This window comes from Cottoperca gobio, unplaced genomic scaffold (assembly GCF_900634415.1).
Source record: "Cottoperca gobio unplaced genomic scaffold, fCotGob3.1 fCotGob3_82arrow_ctg1, whole genome shotgun sequence".
In the NCBI taxonomy this organism is placed as follows: Eukaryota; Metazoa; Chordata; class Actinopteri; order Perciformes; family Bovichtidae; genus Cottoperca; species Cottoperca gobio.
In genome coordinates this window covers 53,776-77,028 of record NW_021167070.1, presented here as the reverse complement: position 1 = coordinate 77,028, position 23,253 = coordinate 53,776, and the positions used below count along the sequence as shown (strand labels likewise).

At 44.0% G+C, this 23,253-nt stretch overlaps 3 protein-coding genes across 3 annotated transcripts in view; 1 reads left to right on the top strand and 2 right to left on the bottom strand.

Annotated features, from left to right (window-relative positions):
* Window positions 1-6: 6 nt before the first annotated feature.
* LOC115006283 (lethal(3)malignant brain tumor-like protein 4) lies at window positions 7-8,152 on the bottom strand. The gene is made up of 8 exons (XM_029428418.1): window positions 8,126-8,152; window positions 4,468-4,625; window positions 4,262-4,390; window positions 3,727-3,804; window positions 3,277-3,350; window positions 2,201-2,367; window positions 1,810-1,872; window positions 7-1,721 (listed from the first exon to the last, which is right to left on the bottom strand). The coding sequence occupies exons 1-8, from the start codon at window positions 8,150-8,152 to the stop codon at window positions 1,344-1,346; spliced, it is 1,074 nt and encodes a 357-aa protein (XP_029284278.1). The 3' UTR covers window positions 7-1,343.
* Window positions 7,521-15,417, top strand: LOC115006281 (transmembrane protein 200C-like). Its single transcript, XM_029428416.1, has 5 exons — window positions 7,521-7,656; window positions 9,114-9,297; window positions 9,430-9,643; window positions 9,792-9,925; window positions 13,174-15,417. The coding sequence occupies exons 2-5, from the start codon at window positions 9,194-9,196 to the stop codon at window positions 14,111-14,113; spliced, it is 1,392 nt and encodes a 463-aa protein (XP_029284276.1). The 5' UTR covers window positions 7,521-7,656; window positions 9,114-9,193; the 3' UTR covers window positions 14,114-15,417.
* A 472-nt stretch (window positions 15,418-15,889) lies between these two features.
* LOC115006284 (piezo-type mechanosensitive ion channel component 2-like) overlaps window positions 15,890-23,253 on the bottom strand; it is a 38,919-nt gene continuing 31,555 nt past the window's right edge. The window contains exons 41-55 of the mRNA XM_029428419.1: window positions 23,005-23,179; window positions 22,603-22,702; window positions 21,748-21,895; window positions 21,564-21,651; window positions 21,311-21,437; window positions 21,078-21,236; window positions 20,533-20,680; window positions 20,179-20,367; window positions 19,604-19,696; window positions 19,149-19,315; window positions 18,844-18,960; window positions 18,669-18,748; window positions 17,169-17,382; window positions 16,945-17,086; window positions 15,890-16,845 (exon numbers count right to left, since the gene is read on the bottom strand). Coding sequence (XP_029284279.1) covers window positions 16,744-16,845; window positions 16,945-17,086; window positions 17,169-17,382; window positions 18,669-18,748; window positions 18,844-18,960; window positions 19,149-19,315; window positions 19,604-19,696; window positions 20,179-20,367; window positions 20,533-20,680; window positions 21,078-21,236; window positions 21,311-21,437; window positions 21,564-21,651; window positions 21,748-21,895; window positions 22,603-22,702; window positions 23,005-23,179 — 2,049 coding nt within the window. The 3' untranslated portion in view covers window positions 15,890-16,743. The remainder of the gene's footprint in view (window positions 16,846-16,944; window positions 17,087-17,168; window positions 17,383-18,668; window positions 18,749-18,843; window positions 18,961-19,148; window positions 19,316-19,603; window positions 19,697-20,178; window positions 20,368-20,532; window positions 20,681-21,077; window positions 21,237-21,310; window positions 21,438-21,563; window positions 21,652-21,747; window positions 21,896-22,602; window positions 22,703-23,004; window positions 23,180-23,253) is intronic.

Genomic DNA, 23,253 nt, shown 5'->3' with positions numbered 1-23,253 from the left:
ACAGAATTGTGTGGAAACATCAACAAAACCTGACGTTTAAATTCATGAGACGTTACCGTGGAAACCTGAGGGAACTGTTCGTTGTTTCAAACTGAGTGCGTGCAGCAGAGCGCCTCCTGTAGGTCAGACCCTTTATAACCAGCAACCACAGAGAGCTGCAGGAGTCAGCCCTAGCATTCTAACACGAGTCAGCATTATGAGAGTTATGAATCCTAAACCCTGACATGACTCAGCATTATGAATCCTAAACCCTGACATGAGTCAGCATTGTGGAGGGAAGCAGGGCGATGCTCACTTCAGAGTCTGACTACAGAATGACACCATCCCTGCAGCTCTCTGTAGACGCCCACAGAGACACGAGTTAGGGGCAGAGAAATACCAAATATATATACTTATATATAAACTTGAAAATAGAAATCTATAGAAATACAGTAGATAACAATAGATACTCTTCATATAGAGAATACAATTATAAATATAAACTCTGGAATCAAAAACTGAGCTCAAAGACTTTTGACCAATCACAGCAGAGGAGGCGAGACTTTTGGATGTCACAACTGTGTTCATCAAGTCTGAACGGTGAAATCCTGAGTGTTACTACTGCAGTACTACCACAGTAGTAATACTACTGCAGTACTACTACAGTATTACTATTTTAATACTACAGTATTATTACAGTGTCACTACTGTGTGATGTCTTGGAGTCTCCTATGGATGTAATATAGACACTCTCTCGCTGTCAGACCTTTAGAAGACATTTTATCACAAACATTTAGTGTAATTTTATGTGTTTTTTTACGGTTTCTCTTAGTTTTGTTTACCTGATTTTGTGGTTATTAACAGGAATTAGGAGATCACCTGTAAATTGGAAGTTGTTTACAAAAATATATTTTCAGAAACATCATCTCTCTGAATTATTATTGGAGAATTAGAAAATGTAGAACTGAAATTGTATTTTCATTTAGATTAGATGTGAATTTTCTTGTGTTTTCAGCCAATCAGCTGGCAGCAGCCATGTTTTTAGCGAAAAGATTTTTGTGGAGATAGTCTTTGTTTTCAGATGCAGGTGTTTCTTCATTTTGTAGAAAGTGATTTTAATGTGTCAGAGGAAACACTGAGCGTCTGAATGCCTCACCTGCATTAAGCCCCGCCCCTCCACAAAGAGGCGGAGCTCAGGTGTTCTCAGGTGACAACAAAACGACAAAATCTATACTTTTTCTGCATTTCTTGTTTTCTTCTTTGTGATGAAACCTGTCGTCATATGACCGACAAACACGTGAGGTTATAGGTGTACATCATAAATTGAAATCTGTTTGATGATTAGATAGGGAATGAAGCCTCTCCTATAGAACAGCAATTTCCTCGCCGTGTGATTGGCTCCTTTCTTCGGCGTGTGATTGGCTCCTGTTCTCTGCATGTGATCGGATCCTCTCCTCGGAGTGTGATTGATTCCTGTCCACGGCGTGTGATTGGCTCCTCTCCTCGACGTGTGATTGGTTCCTCTCCTCTGCGTGTGATTGGTTCCTCTCCTCGACGTGTGATTGGTTCCTCTCCTCGACGTGTGATTGGTTCCTCTCCTCGGCGTGCAATTGGCTCCTCTCCTCGGCGTGTTTGAACATCAGGATCGAGTTGTAGATTTTGAGGGCGGGACCAAGTTTGATTGACATGATCCTGATGATGTCCCGTTGGGTGAGCAGAAGGAAGGCCCGCCCATCGATTTGCTGGACAGACAGAAGCAGGACCCAATCAGATCACAGTATTTTCAAAGTGACACTGTTTACAAAAGGGAACTCAAATTCTTCGTCTCACCTCGTCTCTGAACTGGTTGGCCTGTTCCTCACAGCCTGGAAGAGACTCAATGAAGTCTGAAACCTGCAGAGAGAGAGAGACAGGTCAGAAAGAGGCAATTGGATGGTGAGCATTTCTATTCTGGAAACTGCTCAGAAGCCCCTTGTTGTCAATAAACCTAAGAAAGCCACACATCCTCTAAATGCAACCTGTCTGTCTCTCTCTAACCTGTCCGTCTCTCTCTAACCTGTCTCTCTCTCTCTGACCCGTCTGTCTCTCTCTGACCCGTCTGTCTCTCTCTGACCCGTCTGTCTCTCTCTGACCCGTCTGTCTCTCTCTGACCCGTCTGTCTCTGTCTGACCTGTCCGTCTCTGTCTGACCTGTCCGTCTCTCTCTGACCTGTCGTACTGACCTGCTGGACGTTCCACTGTTGGACGGTTGCGGCGTGGAGTCCGACGACACCCGGCAGAAGTTTGCGGTGTTGCTCCCAGCAGAGCGACAGGTCGCGGCCGGGCTGCGCAGACATGGCCGACAGGAAGACAGACTGGTGGAGGACGGCCTGGAGACTGGAGTCTGCTGCTGGAGGGGCAGACAGGTAAGAGAGACGGGTACAGAGAGAAAGAGACAGGTCAGAGAGAGAGACAGTTCAGAGAGAGAGAGACAGGTCAGAGAGAGAGACAGGTCAGAGCGAGATAGAGAGGGAGACAGGTAACATCAGAAATCAGTGATGTTCTTGTTACCTCTGTATCTCACTAAGAGTAAACATTACAGGTCATTCAGCAGACGCTCTTATCCAGAGCTTACAGTGAACTCACTACAGACAGTCCCTCTGAGCAGCTCAGGGTTAAGTTGCTCAGGGGCTCAATGGCGGCAGCACTGGTATTGGACTCACAACCTTCTAGTGTTGTATTTGGAAGCCGTACCACTAGGCCACCCTCCACCATCATCATTTTACAGTATAGTTACGTATTGTTCCTTTAGAATATATAATTTTTATTTAGTTTCACAAACGATATCTTTCAGAGCTGCAGTCACAACCAACACAGTAGTTACCATGGTGAGCCGTCTCCATGGAAACAGCCACTTCATCCGCCTGCTGTTTCCATGGTGACACGATGAGGAGAGAGGGAGGATGGTGAGTGTGTGTGTGTGTTTGTGCGTGAATGTATGTACATCTTTACATAGACACCTGAACACATTCTGCAGTACACCTTAAGGCTTCATTCTTCCTTAGCTGAAGGACTTACGTCAGGGTGTTGCACAGAATCACTGAAAATGTTCCCTTAGGCAAGTTATTTACTGCATTGACATGGTTTAACTTTAAGGGATTCCTTAAGACCAAGATCAGTAGAAAACCTCGAATACTTAAGGAAACATTTGAAGGAAACCTTAAGGAGACTAAAGGGTGTAAACATCCGTTTATGAGATGAATGGAACTATATTTAAATCTATATATAACATGTTTTGTTGTCCTTGTGCTGCAAGTACCTGGGCCGACGGCTCGGATGTGAAGCTCCTCCTCTTCCTGTTTCACACGGAGGAATTTGGTTGGTTGGGACAGTCTGGGGGCGGAGCCAGAGAAAAGAAGGAGGTCAGGGTGAAACAAAGACGTTAAGTCACATCGTTTTAATGTTGAGCAGTCTGGAGGCACTGTGGTGCCAGAGGAACCACCTCCTGCTCAACGCAGGGAAGACCAGGGAGCTGGTGGTGGACTTCAGGAGGCGCCATCATTCCCTCCCCCAACAACTGTGTACTTATATTACTGTTACTGTATTTTATTCTATGTAATTGTGTTGCTCTTTGCTGTAACAATGTAAATTTCCCCATCGTGGGACTAATAAAGGATTTCTTAAATCTGATTATGTCTTACCTGCCTGTCTTACCTGCCTGTCTGTCTCACCTGTCGGTTTGTCTGCCTCACCTATCTGTCTTTCTCACCTGTCTATCTGTCTTCTTCTCTTTCCCAGAGGAAGCACCAAAGTCTCGTCTCTGTGCTCCGTCTTCATCTGAACACACCTGCTCAACAGAGAGAGACAGGCAGAGAGATAATTCAATTATATTTCCATAAATTATAAATAATATACTTATATAACAAACTCAAAATCTAGGGGCTGGTCCTGAGGTCCTGAGACTAGGGGCAGGTCCTGAATGTAGGGGCTGATCCTTAGACTAGGAGCTGGTCCTGAGACTAGGGGCCGGTCCTGAGACTAGGGGCCGGTCCTGAGACTAGGGGCTGGTCCTGAGACTAGGGGCTGGTCCTGAGACTGAGACTAGTCCTGAGACTAGGGGCTGGTCCTGAGACTAGGGGCTGGTCCTGAGACTAGGGGCTGGTCCTGAGACTAGGGGCTGGTCCTGAGACTAGGGGCTGGTCCTGAGAGTAGGGGCAGGTCATGAATCTAGGGGCTGGTCCTGAGGATGTGTTAACCATTTCAGACCGTTGATTGTAATGCTTCAACTTTACTTTGGTGGTTACCTGTCTGACTGGTTGCCGTGGTGATACATGATGACAGGTACAAGGGTAACGACTCTCTCTCCTCCCAGCCTATCAGGAAGCACCACCTCCTTACGCACATTATTGTCTGAGTACGGGCAGCCAAAGGCACTGGGGACCACAGAAATATGACTCAGCAGTAATAAAACATGACTCCACCTAAATAAAACGTGACTCAGCAGCTGTACCTGTGGTGTCCGGTGTATTTGGCTCCTTTGATGTGTCCAGATCTCTGCAGAAGGGCCAGTGGCCCCGACCAGAACCCACTCTGACCCCTCCGTGGAGGCGCGGGACCCCTGTTGTTACCCTCCTCGAGTCGACCTCCCCACGGGGCGTGGACGGGAGCCTGTTGTTCTCACACATTACACATCATGTTTCGCGCGGCCTTTGGCGCACTCGGCCCGGCGTGCACACGCTCGATTCCTATAGAAACACTGTGAGAATCATAATTACTTTTGTCACTGTAACATGTTATCTTTTTTTTTATTTATGTATTCAGTTCTTTCTGCTGTTTCTGTGTTTGATGACATTAATAAAGTTTCTGATCTGAGTGCTTTGACTGGTTTAAGCTGAAAAAACTGCCATGAAATGATATATTAATATGATTATTCTATGATGAGTTAAATCTTTTAACTTCAGTCCTGATCATAACTACCACATACTAAACTATTTTTATAATTTAAACCCTTTAAATGTTTTCTTTAATTTGTTAATTATTATTTAAATATTTGTTTCCAGACTGAGAAGTGTCTCCAACATTCTTATAGTTTGAGCAGGAAACCATGCAAACAGTTAAATTCTGATCCAGACCTCTAGATGTGACGCTGAGATAATAGAATTTACACAGGTACTGCACCTCTCTGCTCCTCACTGCACCTCACTGCTCCTCACTGCACCTCTCTGCTCCTCTCTGCACCTCTCTGCTCCTCACTGCATCTCACTGCTCCTCACTGCACCTCTCTGCTCCTCACTGCACCTCACTGCTCCTCTCTGCTCCTCACTGCACCTCTCTGCTCCTCTCTGCTCCTCACTGCACCTCTCTGCTCCTCTCTGCACCTCTCTGCTCCTCACTGCTCCTCTCTGCACCTCTCTGCTCCTCTATGCTCCTCTCTGCTCCTCACTGCACCTCTCTGCACCTCTCTGCTCCTCACTGCACCTCTATGCTCCTCTCTGCTCCTCACTGCACCTCTCTGCTCCTCACTGCTCCTCTCTGCACCTCTCTGCACCTCTCTGCACCTCACTGCTCCTCTCTGCACCTCTCTGCTCCTCACTGCACCTCTCTGCACCTCTCTGCTCCTCTCTGCTCCTCACTGCTCCTCTCTGCACCGCTCTGCACCTCTCTGCTCCTCTCTGCACCGCTCTGCTCCTCACTGCACCTCTCTGCTCCTCTCTGCACCTCTCTGCTCCTCACTGCACCTCTCTGCTCCTCACTGCTCCTCTGCACCTCACTGCTCCTCTCTGCACCTCTCTGCTCCTCACTGCACCGCTCTGCTCCTCTCTGCACCTCTCTGCTCCTCTCTGCTCCTCTCTGCACCTCTCTGCACCGCTCTGCTCCTCACTGCACCTCTCTGCACCGCTCTGCTCCTCACTGCACCTCTCTGCTCCTCTCTGCACCTCTCTGCTCCTCACTGCACCTCTCTGCTCCTCTCTGCTCCTCACTGCACCTCTCTGCTCCTCTCTGCACCTCTCTGCTCCTCTCTGCACCGCTCTGCTCCTCTCTGCACCGCTCTGCTCCTCACTGCACCTCTCTGCACCTCTCTGCTCCTCACTGCACCTCTCTGCTCCTCTCTGCACCGCTCTGCTCCTCACTGCACCTCTCTGCTCCTCTCTGCACCGCTCTGCACCTCTCTGCTCCTCACTGCTCCTCTCTGCTCCTCTCTGCACCTCACTGCTCCTCTCTGCACCTCTCTGCTCCTCACTGCACCTCTCTGCACCTCTCTGCTCCTCTCTGCACCTCACTGCTCCTCTCTGCACCTCTCTGCTCCTCACTGCACCTCTCTGCTCCTCTCTGCACCTCTCTGCTCCTCACTGCTCCTCTCTGCACCTCTCTGCACCTCTCTGCACCTCACTGCTCCTCTCTGCACCTCTCTGCTCCTCACTGCACCTCTCTGCACCTCTCTGCTCCTCACTGCTCCTCTCTGCACCGCTCTGCACCTCTCTGCTCCTCTCTGCACCGCTCTGCTCCTCACTGCACCTCTCTGCTCCTCTCTGCACCTCTCTGCTCCTCACTGCACTTCTCTGCTCCTCACTGCTCCTCTGCACCTCACTGCTCCTCTCTGCACCTCTCTGCTCCTCACTGCACCGCTCTGCTCCTCTCTGCACCTCTCTGCTCCTCTCTGCTCCTCTCTGCACCGCTCTGCTCCTCACTGCACCTCTCTGCACCGCTCTGCTCCTCACTGCACCTCTCTGCTCCTCTCTGCACCTCTCTGCTCCTCACTGCACCTCTCTGCTCCTCTCTGCTCCTCACTGCACCTCTCTGCTCCTCTCTGCACCTCTCTGCTCCTCTCTGCACCGCTCTGCTCCTCACTGCACCTCTCTGCACCTCTCTGCTCCTCACTGCACCTCTCTGCTCCTCTCTGCACCGCTCTGCTCCTCACTGCACCTCTCTGCTCCTCTCTGCACCGCTCTGCACCTCTCTGCTCCTCACTGCTCTTCTCTTGTCTTTTTTATTGTATATTATATAAAAATATTATGTTATATTATATTATATATTTATAACATATAATATATATACGGAGTCTCAGCAGGGACAAACTTCATCTGGGAAACAAATTATTCAGACTCCTCCGTCTCCTAGCAACAGCAACATCCCAGAATCATCCACTGTTGCTCAGTGAGAGACAGCCAGCGTGAGAGACAGACCTCTTGATCTCTGGCTTCGCCATTTTTTTTTGGATCCAGAAGTGACAACATGTTGGAGCTCAAAACAATGAACATAGTTACTAAATGAACATCAAGTTGAAGAACACTTGAAACTACAGACTGAGACATAAACTCATCAGGAAAATGTCACTGAGGTAATAAATCAAGAGAGAAGAAGAAACATTTTTTCATAGACTTCTATACAACCAGAGGAGTCGCCCCATGCTGGATGTTACAGAGACTGCAGGTTGCTGCTTGGTATATTCAGACAGACAGTGAGTGTCAGTGGGAGGAACCCGTCTCTCTCTCTCTCTCTCTCTGTTGGAGGAGGAAACTCATTTACACTCAACATCACTGCAGAACAACCAGAGGAGAGAGAGAGAGGGGAGGGGGAGAATAGAGGGGAGGCGATGAGGAGGACAGATTTAAAGAGGAGGAAACACTGGATCAGCAGGAGGAAGATGATGAAGATGAGGAGAAAAGAGGAGAAACATGAAGCGACCGGAGCTCCGACGGTGAGATCTTAATTTATTATATTTCTTTATATTCTGTATGTCCTCCTATTGATCAGACATATACAGACTCACACTGATCAGTTGGTATTGATATGTTGTAGGATGGGGGGAGGGGGCACAGATGTGAGTCATAGTATAATCCAGTCAGACTCTCTGTGAAGCAGCTGCAGTGTATGCTGGGAGATGTAGTTCCTGCAGCTCTGACTTTGTACTTGCTTCGTAGTCATTTTGTTGTTGTTTAGTGTCTCTAGTGGAACAGCCTTGTGCTTAAATATAAAACCTGTCCGTTTTGGGTAAAGTTTTTGAAATTATGCTCTGGAAAATGGCTACTGGATACTGCAAACCCGTGTTTTCTCACAAAGTTTGGCTGGGACATTATCATTTTTCTTCTTGTCTGATAGTACTAGTTTCCAGTGGTGGGCCGTGCATTTCACACCTCGGCCTTCAGTGATGTCCTACACAGTCCTACCGGAATTGTTCCACCTCTTAATACCATCATTATGACGCCATGGCTCTAGAAACTATACATGTAGACAGAACGCAGTATAACCGGGCGTTGCATCACCCTAACAACAGAGTTATATTAATATTTACGAAACATTTAGTTGTAAATAGCAGGCATTCCCAGCAGTACAATGTGCAGTGCTTCTCGGAGGCTGTGAGCCGGGGGTACCGCTCGTAGTTAATGATTTGAAAGTGGCGGACAAACCCTTTTCCCGGCTGTGATAGGCTCGCTATCGTCGGGGTTGGCTGTTCTCTTCTCACGATGTCTATCTTTTCTTGAAAAATTCGTCTTGAAAATGGCGTTGTAATGATATCTGCGACCAAATCGATCTCTTCTCCTCCTTCAGACATTGTGGGTTGAAAAAAAATAGTTTGTAGAAATCTACACAAATTAGCTCGTTCAAAGTTTGCTAGCTCTGCATAGCTCTGCCTCTCAATAGTGCGTATCCAATCAAAAGACGTGGACTTGCTGACGTTATCGTACGCCTGCTAGCTGGCCCCGGTGTCCCCAACTCGAAATCTGATTGGTTAACGCCACAGTTTTGTCTCCGTTCACTTTAAGCTACAGGTGCCCGCACTGTTGATTCTGAAGGCCTCAGGGCAGATCCCTTGGACCCTGGCAACACATTATGGCTGAAATATGATTGGATAAAAGCTCTAACATAAAGGCCAGACCTCCAAATCTCCATCTGAGGCTGGAAGCAGCGCAACCAAGAGGAAAGCTATGACATGAAGAGAATAGACTATGGGGAATAATTTAATACATATTTGTGGAAAAAAAATATAAAAATTTAATGTATATTCTGATGATGTTTAGGCCAGCAGAGAAGGCCTTGCTGGCCCTGACGGCCCACCACTGCTAGTTTCGCCTAAGCGTTGGCCAATGATATGTAAAGTTGACAGGATCTGTTTCTTATATATGAAACCAACCAGTCTCTCTCTCTCTCTAACAGGAAGTAGGTGACTGAGTCAAGGTGAGGTGGTGGTGGGCGGGGCTTAGCCTGCTGAGCCACCATCTGATTGGTGGGTGGTGATGATCGCGACCGGCGGCCTCCTGCGGATCAACGCACGGCGTCAGGACTCACTGAGGTCCAAAACACACAAAGCACACACACATAAGAAGAATAAGAAGAAAAGGTAATCACACATATGCCTGTACATAATGATGTCCCCTCCTGCCCCCTTTTTTAAACTTTTTTAATGATGTACTAAGCTATCGCTGTTTATGGTTAATAATTATAATCATGATGTGATTGCCTGCCCTGTCAGGAGGAACGAAGTGGTGGTGGTGAAGGGGAAGTTGAAGTTGTTTTCAGTCTCGGGTCTCGTGGCAACGCTTGGCATCCTGGTCCTGCTGGTGGGCGTGGTCATGGCGGCTCTCGGCTACTGGCCTCGAGATGGACTCTTCTTCAGTGCTCAGCCACAGGAGGGCGCTGCCATGGCCTCCATGTCTTCCAGCAGCTCCATACCTGCTGACGTTCAGGTGAGATACAGAAACACTAGGAAAGAGATTTCAGGAATACACGGTTCAAAAACTGTTACTGCACATAGGAAACGTTAACGGATTTGTTTATTGTGACTGAAGTTTGATGAACCAGAGGTTTTGTTGACTTTTCTCTGATTCTTTTAAGGGAGGAGAGGTTGGAGAGGAAATCAGAGAAGATGAAGCACGAGAAACAGGAGATGATGGTTTTAACCGGACAGAAATCGCCAACGGGACGACCCGACAGCTTACGCAAGGCTTTCTGGAGGATTTTCTGGACAAGTAAACAAACTCTTCTGCTGCTACAATCTTATCTAGGTGGTTGTAGTGGTACTTTATGTGGTTGTAGTGGTCCTTGTGGTGGTTTTAGTGGTCCTTTGGGTGGTTTTAATCCTCCTTATGGTTGTTGTAGTGGTCCTTATGGTGGTTGTACTGGTCCTTATGGTGGTTGTACTGGTCTTTATGGTGGTTGTAGTGGTCCTTATGGTAGTTGTAATGGACATTTAGTTAGCTGTAGTGTTCCTTATGGTGATTGTAGTGGTCCTTTAGGTCCTAATGGTCCTTATGGTGGTTATAGTTGTCCTTTAGGTCCTAGTGCTCCTTGAGGTGGTTGTAGTGGTCGTTATGGTGGTTGTAGTGGTCCTTTAGGTGGTTGTACTGGTCCTTTAGGTGGTTGTAGTGGTACTTAAGTACCCCACTCAGTGACACACCAGCCAACTCTGGTTATCGGTAGCTCAATTTTGAGATACGTTCATTTTGAGACACCAGCGACGACAGTCACGTGCATTCCTGGGGCCAGAGCGGGCAACATAAAAGCACATTTGAAACTTCTGGCTAAGGCTAAACGTAAATACAGTAAGATTGCTATTCACGTCGGTGGTAATGACACACGATTGCGTCAATCGGAGTGTACTAAAGTTAATGTGGAGTCGGTGTGTACATTTGCCAAAACAATGTCGGACTCCGTAGTTTTCTCTGGTCCTCTGCCAAATCTTTTGAATGATGACATGTTTAGCCGCATGTCATCATTCCGTCGCTGGCTCTCACCGTGGTGTCCAGATAATGATGTGGGCTTCGTAGACAATTGGCGGACTTTCTGGGGAAGACCTGGTCTGATTAGGAGTGATGGGATCCATCCTACTTTGGCTGGAGCAGATCTCATATTCAATAATATTACAAAGTTTATTAGTGGACCTAATCCATGACAACCCAGAGTTGAGACCAGGACAAAGAGTTGCAGTCTTACACACTTCTCTGTGCTTCTTTCCGGGCAGTCACCCACTCAAATCCCCATAGTGACTGTGTCTGCCCCACGACCACTGAAACTAATCAAGTCTATGGTTAACAGAAGAGGAGTTATACATGAAAACCTAATTAAAATAAACACCACCGCTGCAAAAGTGCAACTAAATCGAAACATTAAATGTGGGCTCTTAAACATCAGATCTTTATCAACGAAAGCTGGATTGGTAAATGATTTAATATCAGATAATAAGATTGATTTATTTTGTCTCACTGAAACCTGGCTGAGACATGAAGAATATGTCAGTCTAAATGAATCTACTCCACCTGGTCATATTAATACTCACATTCCTCGAGGTACTGGCCGAGGAGGTGGAGTTGCGGCCATATTTGACTCAAACCTCTTGATCAATCCTAAACCTAAACTAAACTATAACTCTTTTGAAAGCCTTGTTCTTACGCTCTCAAACCCAGCATGGAAAACAATAAAGCCAATTTTATTTGTTACTGTGTACCGCCCTCCTGGTCCGTATTCTGAATTTTTATTTTAATTCTCAGAATGTTTATCAAGTTTTGTCCTTAAAACAGATAAAGTAATTATTGTAGGTGACTTTAATATTCATGTGAATGTTGATAGTGACAGCCTTAATAATGCATTTATCTCAATATTAGATTCAATTGGGTTCAGTCAAAATGTACATGAACCAACTCACTGTTTAAACCACACTCTGGACCTTGTTCTGGGATATGGTGTTGAAATTGAAAGTTTATCAGTGTGTCCACATAATTCACCTGTTTCGACTGCACCTCGGCGAATGAAGAAAACAAAATTACTGTTCTTTGTATGTTGGACTTATATTGGTTTGGCTTATTTATAGCTAATAGTTGAATTTGTATTCTATTGTTTCTGTATGTTGCACTTTAAACTGGCTTATTTGAAAATAGTGTTCTGCACCTAAACGATTGTACCTATTTGAAGCTATTGTACTTGCAAGATTTTTGTATCCCCATGATTGTTTGCACTTTTTGTACGTCACTTTGGACAAAAGCATCAGCTAAATGAACTGTAATGTAATATAGTGGTCCTTTAGGTCCTAGTGGTCCTTGAGGTGGTTGTAGTGATACTTTTTAGGTGGTTGTAGTGGTCCTTTAGATCTTAGTGGTCCTCTAGGTAGTTGTAGTGGTCCTTTAGGTCCTCAGGATCCTTTAGGTGGTTGTAATGATCCTTATGGTGTTTGCAGTGTTCCTTATGGTGGTTGTCATGGTCCTTATGGTAGTCATAGTGGTCCTCATGGTTGTTGTGGTGGTCCTTATGATTGTTGTAGTGGTCCTCTAGGTAGTTGTAGTGGTCCTTTAGGTCCTCAGGATCCTTTAGGTGGTTGTAATGATCCTTATGGTGTTTGCAGTGTTCCTTATGGTGGTTGTCATGGTCCTTATGGTAGTCGTAGTGGTCCTCATGGTTGTTGTGGTGGTCCTTATGATTGTTGTAGTGGTCCTTTAGGTGGTTGTAGTGGTCGTCGTGGTTGTTGTGGTGGTCCTTATGATGGTTGTAGTGGTTCTTTAGGTGGTTTTAATGGTCCTTTAGGTCTTAGTAGTCCTCTAGGTAGTTGTAGTGGTCCTTTAGGTGGTTGTAGTGGTCCTTTTAGGTGGTTGAAGTGGTCTGTATGGTTGTTGTAGTGGATGGTGATTACAGTGGTCCTTATGGTAGTTGTAGTGGTCCTCATGGTTGTTGTAGTGGTCCTTGAGGTGGTTGTAGTGGTCCTTTTAGGTGGTTGAAGTGGTCTGTATGGTTGTTGTAGTGGATGGTGATTGCAGTGGTCCTTATGGTAGTTGTAGTGGTCCTCATGGTTGTTGTAGTGGTCCTTGAGGTGGTTGTAGTGGTCCTCATGGTTGTTGTAGTGGTCCTTGAGGTGGTTGTAGTGGCCCTAGTGGTCCTTTAGGTGGTTGTAGTGGTCCTTTAGGTGGTAGTAGTTGTCCTTTTAGATGGTTGTAGTGGTCCTTATGGTGGTTGCAGTGGTCCTTATGGTGGTTGGAATGGTGCTTATGGTGGTTTTAGTTGTCCTTTTAGATGGTTGAAGTGGTCCTTATGGTGGTTTTAGTGGTCCTCATGGTGGTTGTAGTTGTCCTTTTAGGTGGTTGAAGTGGTCCTTATGGTGGTTGTAGTTGTCCTCATGGTGGTTGTAGTTGTCCTTTTAGGTGGTCGAAGGGGTCCTTATGGTGGTTGTAGTGATCCTTTTGGTGGTTGCAGTAGTACTACTGTACTCTAACTGGCTTTAATGTCTCTGCAGGTATCTTTTCTCTGATAGGCTGAAGGTCTTCGGTCCTCTCATAATGGGCATTGGGATTTTCCTCTTCATCTGTGCGAACGCTGTCTTGCACGAGAACCGCGACAAGAAGACAAAAGTGATCAACCTGCGGGACATTTACTCCACCGTCATTGACCTTCACAGCCTCCGCAAACCCAACACTTCCTCCGCTGCCAATCCGCTTAACGGCCTCGTCAACTACGTCCAATCAAAGAGCCTGGAGATCAAACCCAGGGCGTACCCCGCCTCCTTGCTGAGCAGGAGGGAGGGAGGTGGAGGGCAACCACTGACCGGCAGAGGAGGAAGTGATAGAGGAGGTGATGGAGGAGGGGATGGAGAAGGAGAAGAGGTGTTCAGTATCTTCCAGGAGCAGCCAGGTGCTCCTCCTCCTCCGTCTTCCCACAGACTCTCCCTCCCGCCCAGCTTCAGCCCCCCCCACCTCTCCCTGCAGAAGGAGGTGCTCAGCTCCTTCACCTTACCCCTGCGCCGCCCACGCCCAGCCACCACCTGCAGGAGGCACTCGGCTCGGGCAGGGATGGGCTGGGGAGGAGAGGAGGAGCGGAGGAGTGAGGGGGAGGAAGAGGAAGAAGAGTATGTATCGCCACCTCCTCCCCAGAATTCATCAGCAGCTTCCTGCAGCTCCTCTAGTCTCCACAGGGAGGCACCAGGAGGCTCCCTGTCTCACCTCCTTTCCTCCTCCTCCCTGTCTCACCTCCTCTCCTCATCCTCCTCGTCCACGCCAGCCCCCCCCTGCAGGAGGCGGAGCCTGCCGACCGGCGGCAGCGCAGCGGGTTACAGTAAACTGACCTACGGCGAGGACGAATCATTTGAGTCGACATCATCGCAGGAAGTACTCCAACAGGGAGAAGCTGAAGATGATCTCACAGGAAGCGGGCCGACCAATCAGGAGCTGACTCAGTGATTGACAGCACAAGTCACTGACGACATCAGATCAGGAAGTGAAAAACTCATATTTTTTTCTGATGTTCTGCTGCCGAAGGATTAAATGTTGTAGCAATATGGAGTCTTCCAGATGAATGAATGACAGCACAACATTAAGTTAACTGACTGCTTAATACAAAGACACGTGGGAATGTTTTTATACTGAATCATCATATGTTGTCCCAGAGTAAACTGTCCGGACCCGTATACCGAGGTTTACCACAAGGTTTCATATTGCCACAGTTTTAGTTTTCTTTAAGACTAATTGTACATGTCCACAGGGGTGTTTTGGACGCTTGATGTGCGTGCCACCAGGCATCTGTTTGGATGAACGCTTTCACTCGGCTGCTGATTTTAAACCAATCCAACATGGCGGCTTGTTTGTAAACTTTCTTATGTAACGAGAATAGTTCAACGTAATGTGTTTCTGAAAACACTTGGTGCTGTATCGTTTTTTTTAGGAGCGTTGGCTGCCCCTGATTTGCATAAAGTAAATTAGATCTCAATTTTATGCAAATGAAGAGCGGTCAACGTGACGCTCCGTCTCTGGAAATGCCATTTCTCGTCACAAACTTTCTAGTAAACTAACCTGTCTACTGAAATGTACCGTTGTTAGTCCGTTAATAAACAAACATAATATTATTTAAATCATGTTGCTTATCAATAATGCAATGCATGTTGGATTTATTGCTGTGACGCCGTTGGCACAGGTCACTTATTTTTAAATTTGCCAGAACGTGTCATATTGCTAAATGCCGGTTTAGCCTGTTTGCATAAAATAAACCGGTTTAAGCTCATACAGCGGACCAACTTTATAGCCCTACAAGTGATGTTTTATGTCATAAAGTGGTGGTTACCACTTGGCAGTTCATATCCAGAGAAAAGTTTGGGACTCACTGTTGTTAAATGTGTGTTCATAAAAAAGAAAAAGCTGCTGGATGTCAGAGCAAAATAGTTTTATCACCCACTGTTGGCACAATTTTTACTTCAACATTAATAAAAGCACACAAGTGGAAGTTTTGGACTGTAGAGAAGAACATCATCTGCATAGAAATGTACATTAAAATGTGGAGAGGCAGATAATCTTGTAATATAGTGTTAAAGGGTTTGAGTTTATCATTTGTACCCTCAAATTAATAAACTGTGACCCCGAAATGCTCATGAATCACTCCAATATAAATGTTTGGCCATTTCCATCAGCATGAAACTAATTATACTCTGAGGTTTAAACGAGGCTGTTGTTGTTGTGGTTCACAGCGATTAACCATCAGACTGATTTTCTTAAAGCACAACGTCCAACCAGCTGAAGACTAAAACAGTTTAATGCTTCTGCTTTGTTCGGCTGATCAGTAAATCTAAATAAAGCACATTACAAATGTCCTTTATTTTCACATACTTTTTGTTTCACAGAAGACACAGAGTTTACAGTTACTATCAATCAGAAAACAGAAATATAAAACCTTCAAACAACAACACGATTACTCTACATTTGATCTTAAAGTTATATTTACTCCAGTGTCAGCTTGAGACTGTAAGATGTTTCACATATTTCCACTCACTGGGCTCACTATGCTTTAGCTTACTCAACGGAGAGGTCCTGTTTTAATTGTACATATATGTATATGTATATATATATATATATATATATATATATACATACATATATATGTATATACATATATATATATATACATATATATACACACACACATACAACTATATATATATATATATATATATATATATGTATTTTCTGAACTTTTTGTCATGAATACGTTCACACAGAACGTGAATATTACACAGCGAGAAAGCGACGTCAGGTCTAAACGTACACTATAGTACTGCAGCCGAGGTTATGATGATGATTAGAAAACTAACAGACTTAGTAATAGATATCAGCACTTTCATTACTCAAATTAACACAATTACTTTTTATATTACAAGTTTTCTGACATGTGATATTTAAATATGTGATTGAGGCATTATGTAATGTAACTGTTGGTGAGTTTAGGAGAAATCTACACACACAAATTTACTTTTAAATGTTCAAACATCACATGTGTAATTCATGGCACAATTCAAATCAGATTGTTTTTTTTTCATGAAATAAGGTCTCATGGTGCGGGGTTATGCTGTGTCTTTATTATGAAACCAGAAGGTTTAAGAGCAAACCTTTCCACACTGCAATCAATTTATTTATTTTTTAATTGCAAGTAAAATACATTTGTAATGAAAAAAGTTTTAATGCAAATCCAAAAGTTTTGTTTGCAAATGTAAAGGTTTTGCATAGTAAAGACACAAAAGTAGCCCATCCCACGGTGGACACCGCCTCCCCTCGCTATGACTCTCTGCATTAAAACACGGTCGGTCACTGCGGGGGGGGGGGGGGGGGGTCCCATCATCAAACACTTCCTGGTTTTCCAGGAACTGACATATCCCGGCAGTTATTGATCCTCAGTGATCAATACTTGTGTAAAGCTGTCCTCAGATAGTTCGCCTCCCTGCTGCTCCTATTGGTCACACAGCAAATAACATTTGGTGTGTCTTGAAACCTTCAAAATAAAACGTTTCGTCCTGAAGAACTACAGTTTATGATCAGTTCTGTATTGATCAGCGTCGCGTCCACTTGATCAGAGTCTCCGGGGATCGATACAGGAAGATCAGTTTGGCGTAAAGCTCCTCCTCCAACTCCAGCTCACCTGTCTCTCTCACCTGTAGCAAAAAGAGCCAATCAGAGCACAGCATAGCCACCCATCAGGTTCTCACATTAATCGTATTTTTGTATTAATAAAGTTTTTCTGAAGCTTGTACCAGGAATACGTCGGTGCAGAGTTTGAGGATGCGGTCGACACACGGCAGTTCCTCGAACATGATGGAGTGACTGATCCCGCTGAAGAACTCGCGCACAAACTTACCGATCACCAGAACCACCGACGCGTACAGACCGATGATGCTGCGGGAGGAGAGTATTGCTGTAATAATACTCACTGAGTGCAGTATTAACATGTACTGCAGTATTTGAAGGGGGCGTGTACCCATATCCAGCCAGGAAGCCCAGACTCGGAGGACTGACTTTATCACTGAACACAAACAGCTGAAGCCCCGCCTCCCTCCTGTCACTCAGCGAAGCCCCGCGCCGCACGGGCACCACGCTGACAGCCGGTTGGTCGACGATCCACCACTCCTGGATCTCTCGGCTCTGATTGGTCGAACGCTCCAGGGCCAGCAGGATGTCCTTGTAGTGGTCGTCTGATTGGAGCAGAGAGGAAAGCAGTTTCATAATAATTTAAAACCCTTTACAATAATTTGAATTCCTTTATAATAATTTGAAGTCCTTTTATAATGTTTTATAATCCTTTATAATAATTTATATTACTTTATAATGTTTTAGAATCTTTTTATAATAATTTTAAGTCCTTTTATAATAATTTAAAATCCTTTATAATGTTTTATAATCCTTTATAATCCATTATAATATTTTATAATCCTTTATAATAATTGATATTACTTTATAATATTTTATATTCCTTTACTAATAATTTTAAGTCCTTTCATAATCATTTAAAATCCTTTATAATGTTTTATAATAATTTTATAATAATTTTAAGTCCTTTTATAATAATTTAAAATCCTTTATAGTGTTTTATAATCCTTTATAATCATTTTAAATCCTTTAGAATGTTTTATAATCCTTTATAATCCATTATAATATTTTATAATCCTTTATAATAATTTATATTACTTTATAATATTTTATATTCCTTTTATAATAATTTTAAGTCCTTTTATAATAATTTAAAATCCTTTATAATGTTTTATAATCCTTTATAATAATTTAAAATCCTTTATAATGTTTTATAATCCTTTATAATCCATTATAATATTTTATAATCCTTTATAATAATTTATATTACTTTATAATATTTTATATTCCTTTACTAATAATTTTAAGTCCTTTCATAATAATTTAAAATCCTTTATAATGTTTTATAATGCTTTATGATCATTTATAATTCTTTTATGATGTTTTATAATCCTTTATAATTTATAATCCTTTATAATCATTTTAAATCCTTTTGACTTTTTTATAATCCTTTATAACAATGTATAATCTTTTATAATAATTTATAATCCTTTATAATAATTTATAATCCTTATGATCATTTTAAATCCTTTTGACTTTTTTATAATCCTTTATAACAATTTATAATCCTTTATAATAATTTATAATCCTTTATAATAATTTATAATCCTTATGATCATTTTAAATCCTTTTTAATGTTTTATAATCCTTTATAACAATTTATAATCCTTTATAATAATTTATAATCCTTTATAATAATTTATAATCCTCTATAATAATTTATAATCCTTTATGATAATTTATAATCCTTTTTAATTTTTTATAATCCTTTATAACAATTTATAATCCTTTATGATCGTTTATTATCCTTTATGATGTTTTATAATGTAGCTTTTCTCACATTAGTAATGAACAGCTTGCTCTTACTGATGAATGTGAGTGAATATAAAACCTGTGTAAAGCTGTTCGATGGGTTTGGCGTTGGAGTCGCTTGGAGCTCGAATGAAACATGGAAACACTTCCTGTATGACCCTGAAAACAAACACACACACAAAACACAGGTAACACATTTCTACCTGTAACAAACATCACACCTGCACACTTAGCCTCCACCCCCTTGTACTCACACAGGAAGTGACCTCGTCCCGTTCAGCAGCTGGATCAGCTCCAGGCGAGTCTGATCGTCTAGGTAGGTCACATGTTTTCCTGAGGCAAGCTCCGCCTTCGCTCCCAGACTCAAGTTTCTGTTGAAAAACAACAACTTTGATACCAAACGTCTGAGAAATGAAGCAAACACAGAAAACTGCAGTTAATCGAACGGCTGCCGCCAGCTCACAGTGCAGCGCTCAGCTCACGGAGCACTTTTTGACTTCTTTTACGATATCTTTCGCCACACTACTATATAACTTTATAAGTATTAGTTAAAGCTGACCTCTGGACAGTCCAGGACACAGTCAGGGGGAAGTGGTCCAAGTTGAGCACCTCGCTCAGGTACTGCCTGCTGGGAGGACTGATGGTCCACAGAGAGTTACTGCTGCCCTGCAGCTCCGCCACCGTCACGTCCTCATGACCATAAGCCTCCAGGAACTGCAAGGCACTCTGGGAATATGAAGTAAAGTGGCGAGTACACAATAATGAAATAGAATACAAATAATATAAGTACAAAGTGGTTGATAAAAAGTTGTAAAAGTGAATATTGCACATGACAGTGATAATTGCACAACGGTGGAGGAATAGTCTGTTCTTGGTGTGGTGGTCTACCAGGGGCCGTGGTGATTGTACAGTTTGACCACTGCAGGAAGAAAGTACCGACGGTATCTACAGGCCACAGTTACTGGAATATGAGCTGTAGCAGCAACACTGCAGTCGGTGTGTGAGATAACTTACAGGTGTGTAGCTGTAGGAGCTGCTGAAGGAGCCAAAGTCGTCCGCAATCAGATCCTTGAGCTGATTCTGCTGCGCACTCATCGTGAAGATTGGCTGGCAACAACAACGGCAGGTTATACTACTGCTAACACTGAGGTACAGGTGTGTGTGTACAGGTGAGTGTCTACAGGTGTGTGTGTACAGGTGAGTGTCTACAGGTGAGCGGGTACAGGTACAAGTTTTGCATAGTAAAGACACAAAAGTAGCCCGTCGCATGGTGGACACCGCCTCCACCGCCTCCACTCGCTATGACTCTCTCCATTAAAACACGGTGGGTCACTGCTGCGGGGGGGGGGATTCAGCAGCAACGTCCCATCATCAAACACTTCCAGGTCTTCCAGAAACTGACATATCCCTCCAGTTATTGATCCTCAGTGATCAACACTTGTGTAAAACTGAAACTGTCCTCAGATAGCTCCGCCTCCCTGCTGCTCCTATTCGTCACACAGCAAATAACGTTTGCTGTTTCTTGAAACCTTCAAAATAAAACGTTTCCTCCTGAAGAACTACAGGTGTGCAGGTAGAGGTGAGTTTACCTGGAAGCCCCCCAGTGTGATGGTCAGAGACACGTCTAGCGGGCGGTTGACAACGCCGGCGACAGACTTGATGAGCGACATGAAGAGCAGCGGAAACCAGACGATGCAGATCAGCAGCAGAACGATCAGACCGCCCATCCCGTACTTCACCACACGCTTCTTCTTCTGCCCGCGAGGCTGAGGGTACCTCTGTTTACAAATACACACAAAACACTCACATAAATACATTAATACATACACATGAAAGATATTCCTTTATTTCTCAGAGAAAAATCTACAAAATGTATTTTCTCTTATTTTCTCTTTAAGAATCATTCTTTATTTCTGAGGTTAGGTACAAACACACGGACGGACCTTCTCAGACTCCCTCCAGCACTTTAAGACAAAGCAGTGGGCGTAAACGTCCTCCACACAGATCCAGGAGGACAAAGACAGAGTCGTGTCTGTCCACACCCAGTCCATCACCGCCCTGAGCTCTGTCAGGAAGGGAACCAGACGGAAACTACAGCAGACAGAGAGACAGACAGGTAGAGAGACAGGTATAAAGACATGCAAGGAGCAGACAGGCAGATGGGGTAAAATATGTCAACAAATAATGTCTGGGACCATCAGAATGTTTTTGTTTTTTTAAGAAAAGAATTTGGGCTTTGTTTGTCAGTACAGCATTACATCATGAAAGGGGTGAGAGGGGATGAAATGCAGCAAAAAACTCAACCTTAGCGTATGGGCCCCCTCTCTACCCAATGAGCTACTGGGGCGCCTTAAAGTATAGAGTCTGGTGTGAAGTTGTTACAACATGTGAAGGCTTGCAGTGTATTTTTCCATTTTCATGGAGCTATGCTAACAGTTTCCCCTGACTTTCAGTCTTAGTGCTAAGCTAAGCTAACAGTTGGACTCACCCCTGGAACAGGAAAAGGTTGAGGTAGTTGTAGCTCTTCGTCAGGAAGTTTCCCAGAACTCGTGTCGGGTAACCAGAACGAATCTGATAGGCCGACAGACCGAAGTACACACACTTTACAAAATACCAGAGCTGAGCCACCAGGTTCTGGTTAAACCGCCTAGAGAGATAGAGAGAATATGTTAACGAGGCAGATTCATCATGTTAACGAGGCAGCAGGTAAAGGTGAGTTACCTCTCAGTGACCGTCGGCAGGATGAAGAACATCCAGAAGTGAATCCCAAAAACCAAAATCACCTGGAAGACCAACTTCCCCAAAACTGTCTTCCTTAAGTACAGAGCCCTGTCTATCACCATGGTACCTGCCGACAGGTAAACAGACAAACAGGTAAACAGACAGACAGATAAACAGACAGACAGACAGGTACACAGACAGACGGACAGGTAAATGGACAGACAGTTACACAGACAGAGACAGGTACACGTACCAAACTGGATCAGAACCATCACCAGGAAAGCTTCAGGAACTTGGTCTTCTGAGAGGGAGGACGTGATGTCGGCCGCTGCAGAGTGTTTCTGAGAAAAACACAAAATAAAACAATATAACAGACTCTGTTGAGGTAAATAAAGTTTCACAGTAAAACGTGATGCGGTCAGTAAATAAAACTTTACGCCGAAGGCCCAATAGCCAAACACGATGATGATGAAGTCGACGGTGTCAGCAAGGAACATGAGGACGTAAACATCGGTGACAGCGCTGTATTCCGGTTGGACGAGAGCTTTGAAGAAGTGAAGGACCGGCTGGTAGAGAGACAGACACCTGAAGGAGAGTTTCAGAGAACAAAAGCAATTAAACCTCACATATACAAAGTGATTCATAGCAGAGCAAACTATTATCAATGCAAAGTAGCTGAAGCTGGATGACACTTGTAGATTTGGTTCTAGGCGTTTTAAAAATGCCTTAAAAGTCGTCATATAAGTGGTCATATCTAGCAAGAAAGTCGTAGACAACTCTGCATGTTTTTTACTTGGGACTTTTGTGCCTTTATAGATAGTACATGAGTCGTCTGCTCTACCTGGTGAGATACCGGGGGCACCCGACACCAGATATTTAACACAGGTGAAATTAGGAGAATCCAGTTCACATTTATACAATCTCTAATCCTCAAAAGTCCTCAAAATAAAACAATAGCATTTTAAATGTTAATTTGATGTTAGATTATTTCCTGCAGTAAAAAAATCGAATGACGCCACTTAACTCTTGAACAAATTGATCAAATAAGTGAGAAAATATAAATTAATCTCAGAGATTTAAAGACAATTTCGATCTGCAGTTCCTGGGCTGATAGACAAAAACACTAACAATTAATAAAAACACTTTTAGATCCCATTTCTTATCAATAGTTAGGTATAAATCATGCAGTGTTTTCAGAAGGTTTTTACTTCACAGTAAGTACTCTTTCTTGTTATCATTTATATACTGGGTTTGTTAAATTGTGTGAAGGGTTAGCTTCAGTGTTAGCGTACCTGCTAATGGAGTGCTTCTTGGCTCTGATTGAAAGTTCTCTGAGTTTCTCCAGCAGCAAATCCAACCTTCCGGGCCGCTGCATTCTTGAGCTCACACTGCCTGAAAACAAGGAAAACATCACCTGTATTTATACCTTAATACATGTATTTGTACCATATACCAGGTTCAGGACTTAGTGGCAGATTCCCCTAACTCCTTTCAACACGAAGGAGTCGCGGATCTCCTCCGAGGTTCTTCCAGTAGTCTCTAAGGAAACTTATTGGTTGGAACATAGATCGATCGGTAACTTGAGAGCTTTATCGTTAGTTTAGATCAGTGTGTCCCACAGGGCTCCATCCACGGGCACTATTATTTCTTCTTTATATACGTTTGTTGTTGTGTTGAGGTGTGTTACATTCTACCTGCAGGAGAGCGCAGCTGGGTGGAGCTGGAGCGTGTCCGTCTCCTGCCTCGTCGCCGCAGCACACTGGCGGCGTCGTTCGGATCGATGGAGGTAGCACCAGAGTCGGCCTGGTTGTCACGGTGATGGAGAGCGTCGGTCTCCGTGGAAACAGTCTGGTCCCACAGTCCATGGCACTGAGAAGGAGGAGAAAGATGGAGTAAGTCGTAGCTAATACCGTAATAATTTACAAGTTTTTTACCTTGACTAT